This window comes from Mustela putorius, unplaced genomic scaffold (assembly GCF_011764305.1).
Source record: "Mustela putorius furo isolate JIRA1106 unplaced genomic scaffold, ASM1176430v1.1 tig00000174_pilon_pilon_pilon, whole genome shotgun sequence".
Lineage (NCBI taxonomy): Eukaryota > Metazoa > Chordata > Mammalia > Carnivora > Mustelidae > Mustela > Mustela putorius.
Genome location: NW_025421304.1, coordinates 11,541,895 through 11,559,855, shown reverse-complemented (window position 1 = coordinate 11,559,855; position 17,961 = coordinate 11,541,895). Strand labels below are relative to the sequence as shown.

The 17,961-nt window shown below is 52.4% G+C and overlaps 1 protein-coding gene across 1 annotated transcript in view; it reads left to right on the top strand.

Annotated features, from left to right (window-relative positions):
• Positions 1-17,961, top strand: part of ZNF423 (zinc finger protein 423) — a 268,391-nt gene that overhangs the window by 31,311 nt on the left and 219,119 nt on the right. The window contains exon 2 of the mRNA XM_004744132.3: positions 15,321-15,521. Coding sequence (XP_004744189.1) covers positions 15,425-15,521 — 97 coding nt within the window. The 5' untranslated portion in view covers positions 15,321-15,424. The remainder of the gene's footprint in view (positions 1-15,320; positions 15,522-17,961) is intronic.

The following is a 17,961-nucleotide window of genomic DNA, read 5'->3' as shown; positions in this document are numbered from 1 at the left end:
TTTGCTTAAAGATGACTAGCTTGGTGTTTGTCCAGCAAAGGGGTCTTGTCCAAGGGGTACCACGTTCATTCAGCCCCTTGTTCATTCATTCGTCCATTCATTCATTCATTCATTCATTCCCTCAGCAAATAGTTATTGTGCACCTACCATGTGCCGGACGCTGGTCTGGATGCTGGGATTCTGCAGTGAACAAGACAGACCAAAGTTCCCGCTCCAGAACCAAGTCCTTACAGGCCATATAGTTCTTCAAACTGGACACTCCCTCCTCCACCTGCATCACCCTGGGGGCAGGGAAGGAGAGGAGGGCCGAGGCAGGACACGCACATCTGGGGACCGGCTGTGGCGCTGCCACGAACCTGCCACATGATCTGGGAATGATCCTGTGGGTGTTACGGTCTGCAAAAACCGTGGATGGCACTGACTCCCTTCCCAGCCTTCTCGATCAAACATTCCCTGAGTCATGCACCATCTGAACAACTATCCAGCCATAGTTTTTTTTTTTTTTAATTATTATACAGTATTTCAGATATGTAAAAGAGAGTAATGACCACCCAGGGTGGACCCTTCGGTTTGAGGGACAGGACACCGAGGGTCACTTCTTAAAGCTCCCAGTGGTGTTTCTCTCCCTCTGTCTGGGGCTTGGTGTGTACCCTTTCCCTGTATGTCTTTCTTCTGGAAATATGTCTGAACAGTATAGACACACTGTTGGCCCATTTTTTATTTTATTTTATTTATTTATTTGACAGAGATCACAAGTAGGCAGAGAGGCAGGCAGAGAGAGAGAGGAGGAAGCAGGCTCCCTGCTAAGCAGAGAGCCCGATGCGGGGCTCCATCCCAGGACCCTGGGATCATGACCTGAGCCGAAGGCAGAGGCTTTAACCCACGGAGCCACCCAGGCGCCCCTGTTGGCCCATGTTTTAAACTTCCTGTAAATGTTGTCATATTTTACTATATTGCCATAGCTTATCTTTTTTTTTTTTTTAATTTATTTGCCATTGTTGGTCTTTAGCAACTCGCTTTCTTTCTCTCTCCAAGTCTTGTTTGGGACACGGATCCTTGCTGATGCTTGTTTCCTTGAGGCGTGGGGCCCCTTCTGTGAGCGCACTACCTACCCTTCATGTGCCGTCCGTCTTCTCCATGGGAATGTAACCACTGCCTCCCTCTTTGGCTGTTGTCAACCATTGTGAGGTGGAGAGTCTCACAGTGAACTTTGGTTCCGGAGCATCTAAGCATAGTAACCTTGACGTGGAATGGCTGGACCGAAGGGCATGGCTCACACCTTGTGAATCCCTCTCATCCCCTCTTGGCTTCCATCCATCAGCCCTGCTCTCCCTCTTGTCACGTTAGGCGACTTCTTTCCCTGTGGTTCCAGACAATGTGTTCTCTCAGTAGCCCCATTTGGTCACATGTCTGTCCCCGATTGGCCGGGTCTTTGGCATCCAGCCCCCAGGGAGCCTCCAAGGGAGAATGGGAAGGGTGGCCCCAGGGCACATCAGTGTGGGTGGCCAGGCTGGAGGGTGAGGGGGCGCTAACCACTGCCACTGCTCAGGGTAGCCCTGCTCTGTGCTGTTTCAAGGAAGTGGCTCTCCTGCCTTTTGTCCTGAGCCGTCTTAGAAAGTACCAGTCTCTTTGGAAACAGCAGTGAGTGAGCAGATGAAAGGGCCTAGGTCTCTGTCTCCTCTTTGATTTACAAGTACCACCCAGGGCAGCTATCTGTGTATGCTTTTCAGAGGTGGGAAACTGAGGCTCCTACGGGTCCCAGTAGATCCCCGGAGGTGTCTGTGGGACCCGCTGGACCTGGGAAGATAACTCTGCACTTCTCCTGAAGCTTTTTCCTGGCTCTCCCCTCCTGGAATGGCTCCTAGAATCAGTCCTGCCATTTTACAGATGGGAGGACCAGGCCCGGAGCTGGAAAAGCTAATGCTGCCCCTTCTTTGTTTCTAGCTGTTCATCTAATATCCTTGACACAGGTGACAGGTGGGGAAACTCAGGCTCTGAGATGAGATGACTGGACCGGCCCCGGTCACATTGAGATTTTCGGACAAAAGTCAGAGAACAATGCAGGTCATCTCCTTGGTTCCCACCAACGTTGCTTCCACCTGTCCTCACCGTAGCCTTGTTTCTCTGCCACACAGCATGCCAGTCTAGCTGCCCAGATCCCACCTGTCACCTGCATGGGGCAAGGGGAGAGTCCACTGGGTCCCCGTCCCCTCCAATGCAACCCCTTGGGCTCCCCACAGAGAGTCTTCTCCTGCCTTTGATGCAAATTCTTGCGCTTCCCTGATAACATTCTGGGCTCTTCTTAACGCGAGGGGGTCAGCTGCGAGGCATTGCGGCAATTTATAATTCTTGAAAATTCTGTTTGGTGACATGAGTTAGCATTTAATAGACACCCGGCCACCTCCTCTCTCCCTATTGTGACAAGCTCCTGGCAGAATCCTTTTGAGACTCAGGGTAATTGCACCACGCTGGGAACGGGAAGACCACGTCGCGCTTGAGTGCGTCTCACAAACGTCTCCACAATAGACCGTCAGGTATGCGTTTGCTTGGCTTCAAGGTAATGATTTAAACTTAATTTGACCCTTGATGAGGAAGCCCGTGTTTCTGGTCGGACGCAGTCTTTCAGTTTGGGCCTGCCTGCCATGCCTTCAATGGTAACAGAAATAATTCCTTCATAACAAGTGCCTTTCAGAGGATGTCTGCCGCTGACAGCTAATATAGAATTATTGCCCCTGAATGCATTTCTGTAATTACTTCCCAGAGATCTGTCTTTGTGTTAGAAGACATTTCACACTTTAGTAACATAAGTGTTTTGGGAGAGCACGAGCAATAATTAGGAACAGTCTTCCCGTGAAAATAAACCTAAAAAAATTATAAAAGCTAATGCTAAAATTGGTTAGAGTCAGGGAGGAATCTCATTTGAATTTGATTCATGTATATTTATTTCAAATATAATAACCTTTCCTGTATGGAAACTTTTATTATTTATTATTATTTTTTTAAAAAAACAAAAGCAGTAAAGATACAGAAGAGCCCGCTTTCTAATTTTTTGGGCGATACTGAAACGGAAAACTGATTAAAAGTGACAAGTGGCTTTGAGACGGAATAAAGAAGCGTAATCGTGGAGCCCTGATAGGAGACGTTCGCGGTAATGGAAAATGAAATGATTCACAGTGTGATCAATAAAAAATTAGCAGCATTTAATAAAAGGTTTCTGCTTCATGTTGACTAAAGAACATCGCAAGCCGTTTGACATCCGAGTTAAGTGACGGTTTGAGGATGAGCGGGGGGGGGGGGTGCGGGTGTGCGCGTGCATATAGATCACGCGGATATTGGCCATTGCAGAGGAGGCGGCCGGGCCCCTGGGGTGGGTCTGGAAGTTTCCTTTCCGCTGCCCACTTGACCTTTGATCTGTGGTTAATTCTCTCCAGGTCTCTCCGTTCCTCATTGTGTGGGAATGTTTCTCCGAAAGCAGGCTGCTCTCGGCTTGGCGGGAGTGGGCCCAGTGCACTGCCCACTTAAATCCATCTCCTGGGAAGGGGGGGGGTGGCGCCCTGCCTGAGGGTCGGCCCTTTCCATGTGTGTTGTGTGGGGACGTTGGCTTTGTTCTGTCAGCTGTCTCAGAATCTAGGGGTTTTTTTTTTTTTGTTTTTTTTTTTTGGAAATTTCTGGAATGTCTTACAGCCTGCGTGTGGGACTTGACACCCTTTTGTGGGCCAGAGGGAAATCCGTGGAAAGCTGGCAGGCCTTAGCGAATGGGTGAGGTTAAGTGGGGAGGGACATCTGTGGTCTCCCAGAGAAGCCCTCTGCTTGCAGTGGGCCCTTGGAGGAGTCGGGGGCCTGGCCTGGGGGTTCGGTGGGATCCAGCTGCTGGCAAGCTGAGCGTACCACCATTTGGCTTCTCCCACAGTAGCAACAACACGGTGAGAACCACTCCATCAGACATGCTCCCCGTTCTCCAGGCGCTGCTTCAGTATTCCCTGGAACGCTGCTGCACACCAGGCTGTCTCCATGCCCAGAAACTTGTTAATTTTTAAAGGCTTTACACAGCATTTCCACTGTGGCTCCCAGCCTCCTGGGCCCGGATGGGAGACTGGGGTTAGAGGGTCATTGGGGAGGGCCGGGCAGCAGCCGGGGAGCCTGGGTGGGTGGTTCCTGAGGACCAAGGGTGGGGAATCCCTGGCACCCTCTGCATCTTGGGGCGGCGGGCAGGACTAGGGGCCTGTTCCTGGACTTGTGCCCATTTTCGACCCTCCCCAGAGATGCCCAGCTTGGAGCCGGATCTCTGAGTGTCAGAGTAGGAAGGGCCTTTCCAGATGGTTTTGTTCCTGTGTTCACTCCACAAGTGTGTATTGAGTCCCTGTCCTGGGCCCGGCCCGAGGCTGGGTGCTGGGCGGGGGGAGGGGCAGCAAGATGAGCGAGACTCTTGTTGACCCGACCTACCTGGGGTCTGCACACTGACACAGGAGATGGTCAGGGGCCCTGCAAAGAAAGGGCTGTGGCTGTTGTGACCAGAGCAGGGAGGAGAAGTGCCTAGGGAGTGTCCGAGCTCATGGGTGACTGACCCTGGGGGGCTGAAGTTTCACTGAACTGGGCCACGGACAGTGAGGGCCAGTTGACTGGGGGAAATTTTGCATGTGTTCTGGTCTTGCAGTGGAATTGATAGAAAGCACTGCCCTGTGGGGTTGCAGAGTCTGAAGTGGACAGAATGGGCTTTTCTTGATGCATCGGAGTTTTGCCCTCAGGCCGCCCCCAATCCCGCACCTGCCCCTGGGACAGGGATGAGTTGCTAAGGTGCATGGTTTTAAATATTGCTGCTCCACGGTCCATGCCTTTATTTATAGACGGGGGGGTGGCTGAGGTCCAGGGAGGGTGCGAGGTGCCGGGACTCCCCCAGTGACCTCGCTGTGGCCCTGGGACTCTGGGCTCCGTCTGTATCACCTGTGTTTGCCTTTGACCCTGAGCCACTAGCTCAGCCTGGCCACTGGTGCAGTCTTGGGGGGCACACAGCCCTTCCCTGCCCCCTTCTCTTCCCCACAAGGGGCTCCTCTTTCTGTCCTGGCCGCCAGGGGGTGATTTGTGCCCCAGCAACCTTGCCTTGAGTCTTGCTCCAGGTCCGGGAGCAATTAGGAGCGCCAGGCCACGGCGCTGGCCACAAATTAGCTGGATTTATCGAGCTCCCCATGCTGCCCTGCCGCCCTCCCTCCCCTGCCTACCTCCGGCCCCGCTTCTCCATCTCCTCCTTCCCAGCGGCCGTCGGAGACCAAACATGACAGCGAGGAGAGGGCAGAGTGGTCACAGCCTCAGGAGGTCCCGGCGCACAATTTTCATGGTTCCAGGGTGGCTTTGTCCGACCGCTCCTCATTACTGCATGCGGCGAGATCAGTTTTATTAAGATGGTGAAGCTCGGAGGAGCGACACTGTTAACGACTTGCTGGAAAAATACCCCCCCCCACCTTTTGGTGGGGGTGACTGTGATTGCTTTTTCTTCCCTTCCTGCTCCATCCCTCACTCGTTCCCTCCTCACCTACCACCTTTTTCTTTCTGCTCCTTCCCTTGCCCATCAGAGCCGGGAGTCGGGAGCTGGGTCTGGGGGCAGCCGCTGCCTCTCTCTGCCTTTGGGTTTGGGCTCAGCACTTGAGCATCATCCTCTGGGAGAGTCGTCAAGCATTCGTCCTACAGGTATGGACCCCAAAGGGGCCAGGAGCTTTTGATGGAATGTCAGCCTTACCCCCGTTCAACAGCTGTGATTTTGGTCTTCGATGCACATACAGCACTGAGAATACGGACCGGCACGCAGTAGGTGTTCAGCAAACGTTTGTTGACTGACTTGATGTGTATGGCGTTTGTGTCCCAGCTCTTGGGGAGTTTGCTGCCTGCCAGACCCCTGGGTGGCAGAGACCTGGGGCAACCTGAGCAGGAGACAGTGATATCATCCTCATTTTTTAGGGGAGGAGAGGGAGGCCCAGAAGCGTAAGCCACTGAGGTCACACGGGGGAGGATTTGACCGCAGGTTCTAAGTCTCCAAAGAAGGGATGCTTCCCTCGCCGCCCGGCGAACAGGGACTCTGGGCTCCGTCTGAATTCCTGTCTGGGGGAGAAGGAGCTGAGCGCCATGGGCTCAGGGTGCCTGCAGCTCTTGCTGGACATGCTTCATGGCAAGGGCCCCCCAGACTGCATCCAGCCCTCCAAGGCCTATTGTTTTGTCCACATCTTGCTTCCTAAAACTTGAAGTCAACATTTGAAAATCCAGGGATGTCACATAAAAATATGGATTTCCTTGTTAAACAAAAAACAAAACACAAAACAATAGAAGTCAGCCGATGTAGCTGCACTTGGCATCAATTTTCCTTATGCTGACCATGGAGATAGAGCATTTGACACCCACTTGGGTGGGTGTCTATCTGCCCTAGCCTCCCCCACCTGATCTACTCATTTCTGTAACAGTAGAGGGCACTGGAGTTGTGAACTTTGGTCCAGTCATGGGCTGAGTGATGGGGGAGTGGGGCCTCACTCACCCTTTTGGACCTTGGTTTTGCTTTCTGTGAAATGGGTGTCATTACATTATAGATGTTACAGGGTAACGTCTCCCTTGTGGGGCCACGGATCCCTGGGTAAGAGATGCAAATGAATTAAAAGATCTGATCTGAGGAAAGTGATCACCATTCTCTATGCTGCTAATCATTTGGGGGCTCAGGTTCTAGAATTCCTGGCAACTAAAGAGGACCCCCTCCAGAAGATTCTAGTCCATTCTATGTTCAGAGAAGGAGGCCTGGTGCTGGGTCCTGCATCGTCAGCCAGGGAGGAGCATCCCAGCAAGGCTTAGCGTGAGGCAACCAAGTCAGGTTCAGCGTCTGACTGACCGTGGCTTTGAAATTCCATTCACAGAGCCGTCAACACTGACAGGGGAGCAACAGGCGTGCGCCCCCACCCCCAAGACAGCCATCCGGAAGTTGCTTCCTTATTTAAGAAGCGGAACTTGGACAGCAAATTATGTGTTAAAATATTTGCCTACAGCTCTGCTGCCAAGGGGACCCTTTAGGCTGAGTGTTAAATGTTATCCTGCTGCCCGCACTGCAGATATTCCAGATCTGAAGATAAATAGTGGCTGCCTCGTGGAATTTGGGGCCAGCCACGGATGCACGAGCAGAGTTTCTAATTGGGGTTGGCAGGCTCCCGGCCCAGCCCCTCCCGGCCTCCATCCCACCAGCCCAGGCATGCATGAGAAAGTGCTCTCAGAGACGGTCCTTCCCTATAGGCAGAGCCCAGCAGCAAGCTCAGGTTAAGCCAGGGATTCGACCCAGTGCCCAGGTTCTGGAGGTGCTTCCTCCCACCCTGGCCCTGGGGAGCATGCTGCTAGTAAAACCCTCTTTTTTTTTTTTTTTTTTTTTCCCCTAGGAAACAGGCAGGCTGTTAGGACGGAGTATGCGTTCTCTATTACAGAAAAATGTTGCTCTAGGAAAAACACTTTGGAAATGGTAGACACCTTCCTAGACGAGGAATTCTATTGGGAGCCCCACAACTACATACAGGGGGAGCACGCAGGAGAACGGGCCTGTGAATTGCAAAGTCAACGTGTCTATACTGTGGGCCCCAGGGGTTAGGTAGGACAGACCCCCCCCCCACACACACACACTGCCCCAGCGGAGGTCCCACTGTTTCTGGGAGGAGGTGGGCTTGTCACTTATGCAAGGTCACGGCGGCGGAAGGGGGAGCCCGGACTTGAGCCCAGGACTGCCCTCGCCTGCTCCAGGGGAATTTTTTTCTTTTCTTTTCCTTTCCTTTCTTTTTCTTTCTTTTTTTTTTTTTTTTTTTTTTTAAGGATTTTCTTTATTTATTTGAGAGAGAGGGAGTAAGAGAGAGTATGAGAGAGGAGAAGGTCAGAGGGAGAAGCAGACTCCCCATGGATCCGGAATCCCGATGCAAGACTCGATCCTTGGACTCTGGGACCATGACTCGAGCCCAAGGCAGTTGCCCAACCAACTGAGACACCCAGGTGCCAAGGGGTTATCTTGTCTGTAAGGATGCTTTTGTGACTTTGGGTGGCTCTGTGCCCTGACATTCTCCATCCTTAGGCTCTGCTAGGACTCCCTTCATGCTCCGGCTCCAGAGTAAGTCATGCGCTGGTTTGAGTGATGACAGCACCAATAAGACCAGATCGCGGCCATGCTTCTCTCGTGTTTTATTGCGTGCCGGGCTTTGTATAATATTACTGCATTACAATAATTGAACTTAGATTTTTCTCTGAGAGGGTAAGGGACTTGTCCAAGGTCCCCTATCTGGGAAGCTGTGGCCTGGGGGCTTGAACCCAGACGGGTTGGCTCCATAGTCCTTTCCGTTCTTTGTCCGTTGTCTGGACAGTCCCTGGAGTGTGACTCCGGCTGTCTGCCTCCGGTGTGTCGTCGCTTAATGAGAGTCTGTAGGGCAGCAGCTCGGCTCCGTCAGCCCCGCGGGACCCCGGCACAGCCCTGCCTCATGCTTCCTGCACGGTTGGGCTCCCTGGCCGAGCCCTGGTCGTGCCTCGAATTCACTGTCCAGTGGTTCTGGTTGGTGTGGGGGTGGATGGTGCCGCCGCCCTTCAGAGTCCGCGCAGGAGAGAGGATGAGAAGTGGCGAGGGGCGGTGGGGGGACGCTCCAGTCCTCCGGGGGCCGACTCGTCTGCCACCCCACTGTCCCCTGGCACCGTTCCCGGCTTCCGCTTTGCTCTCCGCTCCCCTGCACCCTTGCCGTGCACCTTTGCCTCTTCCCGCCTGCCCAGCCCAGCCTCCTCTGGGCTCCTCTGAACCCCACAGGGCTCCTGGCCTCACACGTGATCCTGGCCATCCGTCCGTTCGGGCGAGCCTCACCTCCACCTGTCATGTCCGTCACGTGCAGGCTCTTCACTGACAGTAAGAGGTCAGTGTCAAGCAGGAGAGGGACTTGCTCAAGGTCACTCAGGGGCGTGGTGGGGGTACCGCAGCGAAGACTGGGAGCGGGGCCCCTGATGGACGGGGACCCACGCTGCCGGCATTTCTCACCTGTACCTCCCTTCCGGCATCCTGGATTCCTATATTGGCTCATTCGCCAAGCCCGTCCTTGCCAGACTCCATGCGGGCTTTGAGGCCCCCAAGATGAATGAGGCTGGGGAGCACCCTGTATGTGGTAGCCAATGTGTGCGTATTACGCCTGGCATTCAGTAGATGCTCAATACATGTTTGTGGAAAGAAACATGTTTGAAGGAAAGAATGAAACATGTGTTGTTTTTTTTTTTTTAAAGATTTTATTTATTTATTTGACAGACAGAGATCACATGTAGGCAGAGAGGCAGGCAGAGAGAGAGGGGGAAGCAGGCTCCCCAATGAGCAGAGAGCCCGATGCGGGGCTCGATCCCAGGACCCTGAGATCATGACCTGAGCCGAAGGCAGAGGCTTTAACCCACTGAGCCACCCAGGCGCCCCAGAATGAAACATGTTTGAAGGAAAGAATGAATGACCGTGTGTGATTACCGGCACCGGGATATCTCGCGGCTCTGGAGCTCTGCCCTTGTTTTCTCTGTCCTGGGCTTCCGGCCTCCACTGGGCAGGTACTCAGCCCTGGGGCCCTAGAGCTGGGACCCCCGCTGGTCCCTGGTTGGTTCTCAGGGTGCGCAGGGCTGACCGCTGGCTAAGGAAGGGACCCCCACAGTCCCTCCCAGGAAGAGAAGGGGCGGCCTTCTTACGGAGGTCCCTGCTGGCTCTCGTGCTGGCTGGGGCCTGGGGCCAGAGCCAGAAGACCCTCCCTGGTGTTTGCAGACTGAGCCTCCTCCGCCGGCCCTTGGAAGTGGTGAGGGCCCACCCGCCCTGTCTTGTGAGCTCCAGAAGCCTCACTGAGAAGGCAGGAATTGTTCAGTTTCTAGACCTGGTGGCCTGTGGGCAGCCTGCCCCCCCCCCCCCGGGGCTGATCCTCTTTCCCTTTCTCCCAGCACCGGGCTCAGCCAGCTATCCCTTGCTTGGCTCTTCTGCAGACATCCCCCTTTTGCCCTCCCCATGAGGTGGTTAAGGAGTTGAGGTCTGTACTCAGGAGGCCTGGGTTTGGGTCCAGCCCTTCCCAGTACGTGTGACTTGTGGGTGGGCTTGAGCTGTGGCCTTCTTAGCGGCAGAGTGGGGATGCTGACCATCCCTTTTGCATAGGGCGGCTCTAATGAGGGCACAGGGTGTGAGTGTGCAACAGTGCTGTGGTCAGCATCATTCAGGGTGTGGGAGTGGGGAGGAGTGTAAGACAGAGCTGCTTCCCTCTATCCCTGACTTGGTTTCTACTACCTCTTCCCTCAAGAGGATGGGGCCCCACTTTTCTCGCTGGGTGTCTCTGCCGCGCACCCTTTCTGTAGGGTCCCACTTGAGTGAAAGCCCTTTTTTGTGGGCAGTGTTTCAGTGAGGCTCTTTAGACCTGGGGTAGGGCAATCCACTGCTTTCTTATAAAAAGTGGTGAATCGAGAGGGTTTTGTTACTCCTCTCTTTGCTCCTAGAAAGTTCCACGAACCCGTATCTTGGGCTCAGGGACTGTGGGGTGTATGGATGTGGTGTTGTGGGCCCACCAGTGTAAGCATATCCTCTGCCTCCTGCTTTGAGGAAGAAGCTGACAAGACAGACTGGCCCCATCATACATTAGGTTGAACCATTTGAGGTGGCCAATATTCGACTTCTTTGACCCATGGAGATGGCAACTTCGTATAGTTCAACCTAATAATACTTACCGCTTGTGTTAACATTTGGACATGTGTTTCTTTGAAACTGATCTTTTCATTCATTTGAACTTGACTGAGTCCCCACCGTGTGTCTGTCTGTTGCAGGGGCTGGGGAGACAGTACGGAGCACAGAGCTCCTGCCGTCATGGAGCTTGTGGTCTGGTAGCGGAGCTTTCCAACTGTCTGTTGCTCTCTAACAAACCACCCCAAAACTCAATGGGCTAAAAGCAAGTTATTTCACACAGTTCTGTGAGCGGAGTGGACTTGGTTGGGGGTCCCCCTTGACATTTATCGTGAATTTGCCAAGTGAGTTGAATCTGGCGTCATCTGAAGGCTTGTTGGGGTTGGATATCCAAGATGGCGCACTCCCATGGCTGGCACTTGGTACAGTTGGGGGGGCTTCGCTGGTGCTGTCCACTGGAGCAGCTACACTCTTTCTATGTGGCCTGGGCTTCTTGTGGTATGGCAGCCGTAGTCTACTCGGTAGTGTGTCCCAAGAGACCAGGAGATCCCGTGGAAGCTGTAATCCTTCTGACCTAGCCTCAGAAATCCCAGAACATTGTTTCTGTTACATTCTAAATGTCAAGGGAGGCACTGCGGCCAGCGAGGCCAAGAGGGCAATTGTGGAGGGGAATTAGATCTCTCTTCCTGATGGGTGAGTGCAGGGTCTTACTACAGAAGAGCACTTGGGATGGGAGGTGTTGCTGGTGCTGTCTTTGGAAAGTGCAGGGTGCCACAGGGACGGGAGGAGGAAGAAAGTTAACCCACGAAAACATGAGTGTACATTGTGCCAAAGGGAAAGGCACTATGGGGAAGGAGCACTGGGGATCCATGTGACATTGGTGCTCAGGCCCGGAGGGAACCCTGTTAGCTGGGGGCAGAGTCCCGGGGGAACAAGGGTGTGAAGCCCTGGGCAGAACAAACTTGTGGTTGAAGGGATTGAAAGAAGGTCTGTGTGGCTGTGGGGTAATAAGTCAGTGAGGTCGGCAGAGCCCTTACTGGACCTTCGGGGCTGGGACAAGGACCCTGCAGATGATTGTGAAGGGTTTACAGATTGCTCAACGGTGTTTCTTCGAGTCTCTACCATGGGGAGACTGTGTAGCTGGGTGGTTAGGCGTCAGACCCAGCTGTGTTTGAAACCTGTCCCTGGTGGCCGGTGTGCACAAGGGTGTGCATGTCCGAGAGCAGCTAGGCTGTGAGTGGTCCAGGGGGCAGCGTGGGGCTGGGGAGGTGGGGAGCTCTGTCCATGGGCTTGGTGACCCCAAGGGAGAGGTCCCCAATCACACCTGCTCAGCTCTGGCCTTCCCAGTCAGCCCCAGGAGGACTGGGGTGGAGCCGAGGGAGGGAAAGGCTGCCAGGGCCTGTTCTCCGGAAGTCCTTCCCGGCCCCCGAGGCCCGTGGAGAGAAGAATGAGCTCCTCAGCCTGCTGACTTTGCTTCTTCTGGGAGGGATGGTTGGAGACACCAGTGGGTGACCTGTTTGGGCCCAGAGATCACAGTGTCAGAAACTCGAGGCAGGACTTAGGGTGGGGACTCAGGGCTGGTGGCGGCCTCCGAGCCCTTGCCTTCTCTGTGCTCGTTCGGGCAAGGACTCGCAGGGCTGGATGGAGGCAAGACCCCGGATGGGCAGGGCCGCCCCCAATGAGCTCGAGCTGTATCACTGCAGGAGTGAAGGTCCATCCATCCATTCAGTCTTCGGGCTTCCCGCATAGCAGCTCCAGGAGGGCCTGGAAACGAGCAGACTCCAAGAGTGTTGCAGGGGATGGCTCTGTTAGAGCAGTCCCCTCCTGGGCCTCGGGGGACTTAGGGCTCCAATAGACCCCAGGCCTGGGGGAAGGGCGTGCTGCTTCACGTCAGAAGTCCCCTGCATGGCTCTGGATGACCCCTTAGAGCCTCTGTTTCCTCCTCTGCAAATGGAAAAATAGCACCGTTTACTCTTTTCCCCTTGTGTGAGGTTCAGAGACCGCGGGCAATGAAAGTGCTTTGCGGGGAGTAAAGCCAGCCGGATGGAGGAATTCCTGTTTTGAGGTTGATTCTGCTGCTGCTGCTGCAGAAGGCCCCTCCAGGACTGGGTCTTCAGGGGGGTCCTGCTCCCCAGCTTCTTCAGGCCACTGGTCTCTCTCTGGCTTCCCGAGGGGCAGGCTGGTGGGCCGTGCAACCCACCCCCCGCCCCGGGACCTCAGAGGATGGGGGGGGGGCACCTTTGCTTGCCTCCCCTCCCCTGCCCCTTTGTGCACAGCCACCTTGCCTTCCCATTAGTAGATAGTGGCAGGGGAGGTGACAGTTCCTTAAAACAGATTTATACTCTTGGATGACTTTATGGGTTTTTGCCTTATAAAAACCCAAGAGTTGACATTCTGATTTATCTACTCCTGAGTCAACAGGATGTACCAGATTTAAAGAGATCAAATGCATTGTAATGTTTGTGGTTCCAGTTGTAGATTAGATGAGCTATTATGGAAAGTGCTGCCAAGTAAATAGGGCCAGGAAAAAAAAAAAAGTAACAAGGGGATAATTTAAATATGTCTATTAAATTGTGTGTTAAGTAAAGTAGCACAAGCGTGGTGCCGAATGTAACTTACTATCTGGAGAGTTGGTGTGGTAGATAAAGCCGGAATAATGCTTCTCCCCCGCCCCCCCCCACCACTTCAGAACGTTTCTTTTTTTATTAAGGAAAGAGACTGTAAACTAGGAAATTCAGAGACGGGCGCTTGCTTGTGTAACCGTGGTTGTGTGATGACTTAAAATATCAAAGGCTCCAAATGTTATTTCTCATTTCTTTGCTTTCTATTTCTTCTCGCCACAGCAGCAGCTGATCAGATTTCCTGAGATAAATATGCTGCCTGGCTTTTAATGGGATTTCTATATTGCCGGGAGTTGGCGTGTTCTGATCATAGAAGAACCTAAAAATTGTACATCCCTTAATTGGTAAGAAGAGAGATGTTGTGATGGGCCACAAATGGAAACATTGATTTTTACTGCCTCCGAGCTGTTGCAAGCAGCGTGTCAGGCCACGTTCCCCGCCACGGAAGGCGGCAGCTGGCGCTCTGATGAGCTGATTTGTGTTCACAGGTTCCTGACGTTGGGTGCTTGGAAGTGCGCGTTTTGTGCAGATGGGAGAAATAGAGCCCTTACAACATTATCTGTTTCTAAATTGAAATATTTACAGGACTGTGGTTTCCACCTCGAATCGAATGCACTCTTTGGTTCGTTTTTCTTTCTTGCTTTGGCGACTGGTCCATGGGGGTTTAGAGGTTGTGTGTGGAAGGCATCGGCTGTCACTGCAGTGTTTTAAGCGACACGCTCGTGTGCACATGTGCGGGTCCACATACCTCGTTACATATACGTGTATGTTTGCAACGAGGTTCTTCCACTTAATAGAGATTTCTTTCTTGGGTTCACCTCAGTGCTGGTTTCTGGATGGGTAGATTGTTTTCCAGGACATACCGTGGATTTCCCAGTTCAAGTCTCTGTACTTTAATGAAGAAGTTTAATCCACTGACATTTATTGGGATTACTGATATCGTCTCTGTGTTTTATTTACCATGATTTTTTTGCACTTTGATTTACAACTTCTTGATGTGCTCTATTAATCTCTCAGATTGAGGCTGTGCTCTGTTTCCCAGCTGTGCAGGGAAGGGCAGTGGACAGGAGTTAGGATGTCGAGTTAAATGTCTTTTGGGTGCTCTGGATATTGGATCCCCCTGCTTGGGTGTCAGGTGCCTCACCTATGAAATGGGAATAACAAGGCTGCCCCCGCTCTGTGGGCAGGGGCAGGACTACATGACTGTGTGAGCCCCACTTAGCTCTGGGATGTGCAAGCCTGGGAGAGGGGGCTATGCATATGTAATTGAGGCTTTGAGGAAGCGTGTGGAACACTACATGAAACATAAGGCATCCTTATGGTCATGAACTCATTTTCCCGTACAGTTTGGCCACTTGTCTGCATAGTGCTAAGCACAGAATAGGTAATTTATTTTACAGAAATTGGTCGGATGATTCCAAAGCTGGTTCTCACCATCTAGACTTATCCCAGGGCATGAGTGAGGGCTCAGGGGCAGTTGAGTTTGGGATTTGACTATCTGTGGTTTTACAAACGCATGTATTTCCTTGATTCCAGGATCAGGACATCTTTGCAAAGAACTGAGCCGACATCACCACCCTGGGAGGCTAGCCGTGTGGCTGGGGAACTTGGCTAAGAGATCTCCCTTGCTCTTAAATTGCAAGACTCTGGAGGGGAAACGAAATGTTTAGGTGCTTTAGGAGCAGTGGATGGAGGCTCTGGAGAAGCGTGTAAGAGAATTGGGTTTTCAGGAGACAGAATGCGAAGGCATTTTCACCTCTGTGATGGGTCACGACCCCCAGCATCCATGCGAAGGGGGAAGATGACAGGAAATCCCCCTAGAAGATTTGCACCAAGAATTAAAGAATCTAGTTGAGAATTATGGCACTGCACGCTACAAAAAAACCCCATATATTAATATACTGAGAGGTGTCAAGAATAATGGACCCTGGGAGGTAGAGTAATTAAATGTATCTTAATAAATGCCGGGCGATTCTTTTAAAACGCTTTCCCAAGACCCCGTCGGCTGACATGGACTGTATTCTTCCTGTTGGCAGGAGGCCTGGAAGGAGAGCCGGAGTGTGATCGGAAAGCCAGCCGCGCGCTGGAAGACAGGAACAGCGTGACAAGTCAAGAGGAGAGAAATGAGGACGATGAAGACATGGAGGATGAGTCAATTTACACCTGCGATCACTGTCAGCAGGACTTCGAGTGTCTGGCAGACCTGACGGACCACCGGGCCCACCGCTGTCCTGGAGGTAATGTTAAATAGCGCCGGGATTCTGACAGGTGGTTATACGGATAATTGGACATAGCAACAGCTTGAAGCCTCAAGTGAGATTAAAGAATTAATAATGTAATTTTACAGTTAATGTCATTTTATTGTGGTGTCTTGGGTACCCTGTATCCGCCTTTTAAATAAAATTAAAAATAAAAGCAACAGCTTTCTGGCAGGCAGGGAGTCGGGGGAGGAGCCCGGTCATTCCTCCCCCCAATCTGCCATCTCTAGAGTGTGAGCCCGAAGCAAGTAGGGTCTGCACCCTGGATTTCTGCAAGGCCTTTTGGAAACCTAGCAATTAAGAGGCTGTTAGTGCAAAGTTAAGTAGCTTAAGTGTGGAAAGCCGCGTGAAGGAGGGAGCTCCGAGGCCGAGCTTGGATGGGACAGGCCGACAAGAGCCCCTCCAGAAGGAGACGTGGTTCCAGTCCTGTGCTCAGCCATCTGCATTTCTGAGGAGGAGAGGTGGCTCGGAGCTCCTCTGCCAGACCTGACTGTGGCCCTGTTTCCTGTGACCTGGAAGCCTCAGAGAAAGGGCCCACAGCCATATTTTTATGGGAGCGATTTAAGGCGTCATGAGACATGTGTGTGTGTGTGTGTGTGTCTGGATCCTGTGGTGTGGATGGAGTGGGAGAATGGGGGCCTTTGTATTGCCTTGGGTGTGGCAGCCATGCTTACAGGGGGAGGGGGCTGACATAGTTTCAGGCCCTGAGCTGGGAGTCCAGAACATCTGTGGTCCGACATCCCTCTCCACTGTGTCTTTGGTTGCAAGGCTTTGGATGCTGGGTTGTGGGGAGAGGAACTAAAATCTTAGACAGTATTCCAAAGGGAACCTGTCTCCTATTTTTGGGGGGGGGCATTGCTGCTAGGAAGCAGGTTGGGGCTCAAAACTCTAGCTTCTTCTATCTTATATGCCTTTTTAGAAGTTTGAAAGCCAAGTGTTTGGGGAACTATGACTCTCCCTCTAGTGACGGCTGTACCTGCACAGCCTTGGTGAGACAAAACTCCCTATTCTCAGCCTCTGGAGGAAACAGATAACCAAAAACAGTGGACCCAAGAGGATTCTTACAGTTTTGGACTTTTGGGGGGCTCAGCAGACCAAACCTCAGTCATTTGGAATTTGTGCTATTTCAACCACAGTCAGAGGTGATGGCCAACTTAGAAGCTTAGGAGCAGAATTGGAGGATATATGGGGTTGGCTTTTGAGGCCCCCAATTTCCTGAGGGGAAATACTGAGGCATGAGAGGGGGCCGTGATTGACCGAGGTCACCTAGGGATTTGGTGGCCAAGCCAGGACCTCTCTAGGACCCCGGGCTGTATATGCTCATCCTGCTTGAGGAAACAGTAGATGGCTTGTGTCTTTCTTGATGTAGCCCAGAACTGAGGTTGGTATCAATGATAAGGGAATGAAATATTGTTCCTGACTTGAAAACACAATCAATGAATTGATCTTCTAATTAAGGGTTAGAAAATACTCTTTATTTTTGAAGTGTGAAGGAACACTTGGGGCTCTCCTAGCACCATCCCAGGGCCCATCAGGAACCCCTGTGAAGTGATGCTGTGTTGAGTCTCCATGGCTCTCGCAGTGAGGCCCCATGGCCAGCACCACTCAGTTCTTCAGAACCAGGGAGATCCTCTTTTCTCTCTCCACACTTTCGAGAACGGTGGTGTTTCCGGGTGGTGAAGGGCCAACGTGAGGCTTCAAGGCTGAATATCGGGGTTCTTTGCTGGAAGTGGTCACTGATTGTGCTTCAATCCTGGGCAGGCTTCTTTTCCCAGTGGCTTTCTCTTCTCTCCATTGCTGCAGCCTGGTTGACATCATGATGGCTCTGTCTGAGGGGCCTTCAGCCACGGACTCTCCCCTGCTTCCTAGTAGGACCCCACTAATGACCTCCATGGGGACATGGAAGCCAGGAATCCCTAAGCCCTGGGGCATCAGAAGGGAGTCACAAATTCCTTAAAAGAGTATGGGAAACGACCTTGCCTAATAGCATCCCTGAGAAATTCATTACCGCCCAGGAAAGGTGTGACCCAGTCTGGGAGAGTCTCCCTGACATGGAAGAAGAATGTCAGGAGTGATTTTCCCTCAGGTCTTAGGTTCTAAGGATTACCCAGTGACAGGATAAACCCCTGGGAATTGTGTGTGTGTTATTCAAAGCAGGTCCTTACCTTGGCCTCCTGCATACTCTCTGATCTGCCGTGGTTTCCCACTGTGTCCCCAGAGATGTTTCTGGAACTATTGGGGTGGGCATCGGGGCCTGTCTGAAGGGGCTCTGATACCCACTCCAGTCAGAGCTGTCCACATTAAAAAGTCTTCTATATATTGGGCTGTATATTGGGATGTGTGATAATTGGCTTTTGCTTTAAAAACTTGGAACTGGCACAAAAATGCAATAGCAGTCCTCCCGGGCCAGGCTCGGGGT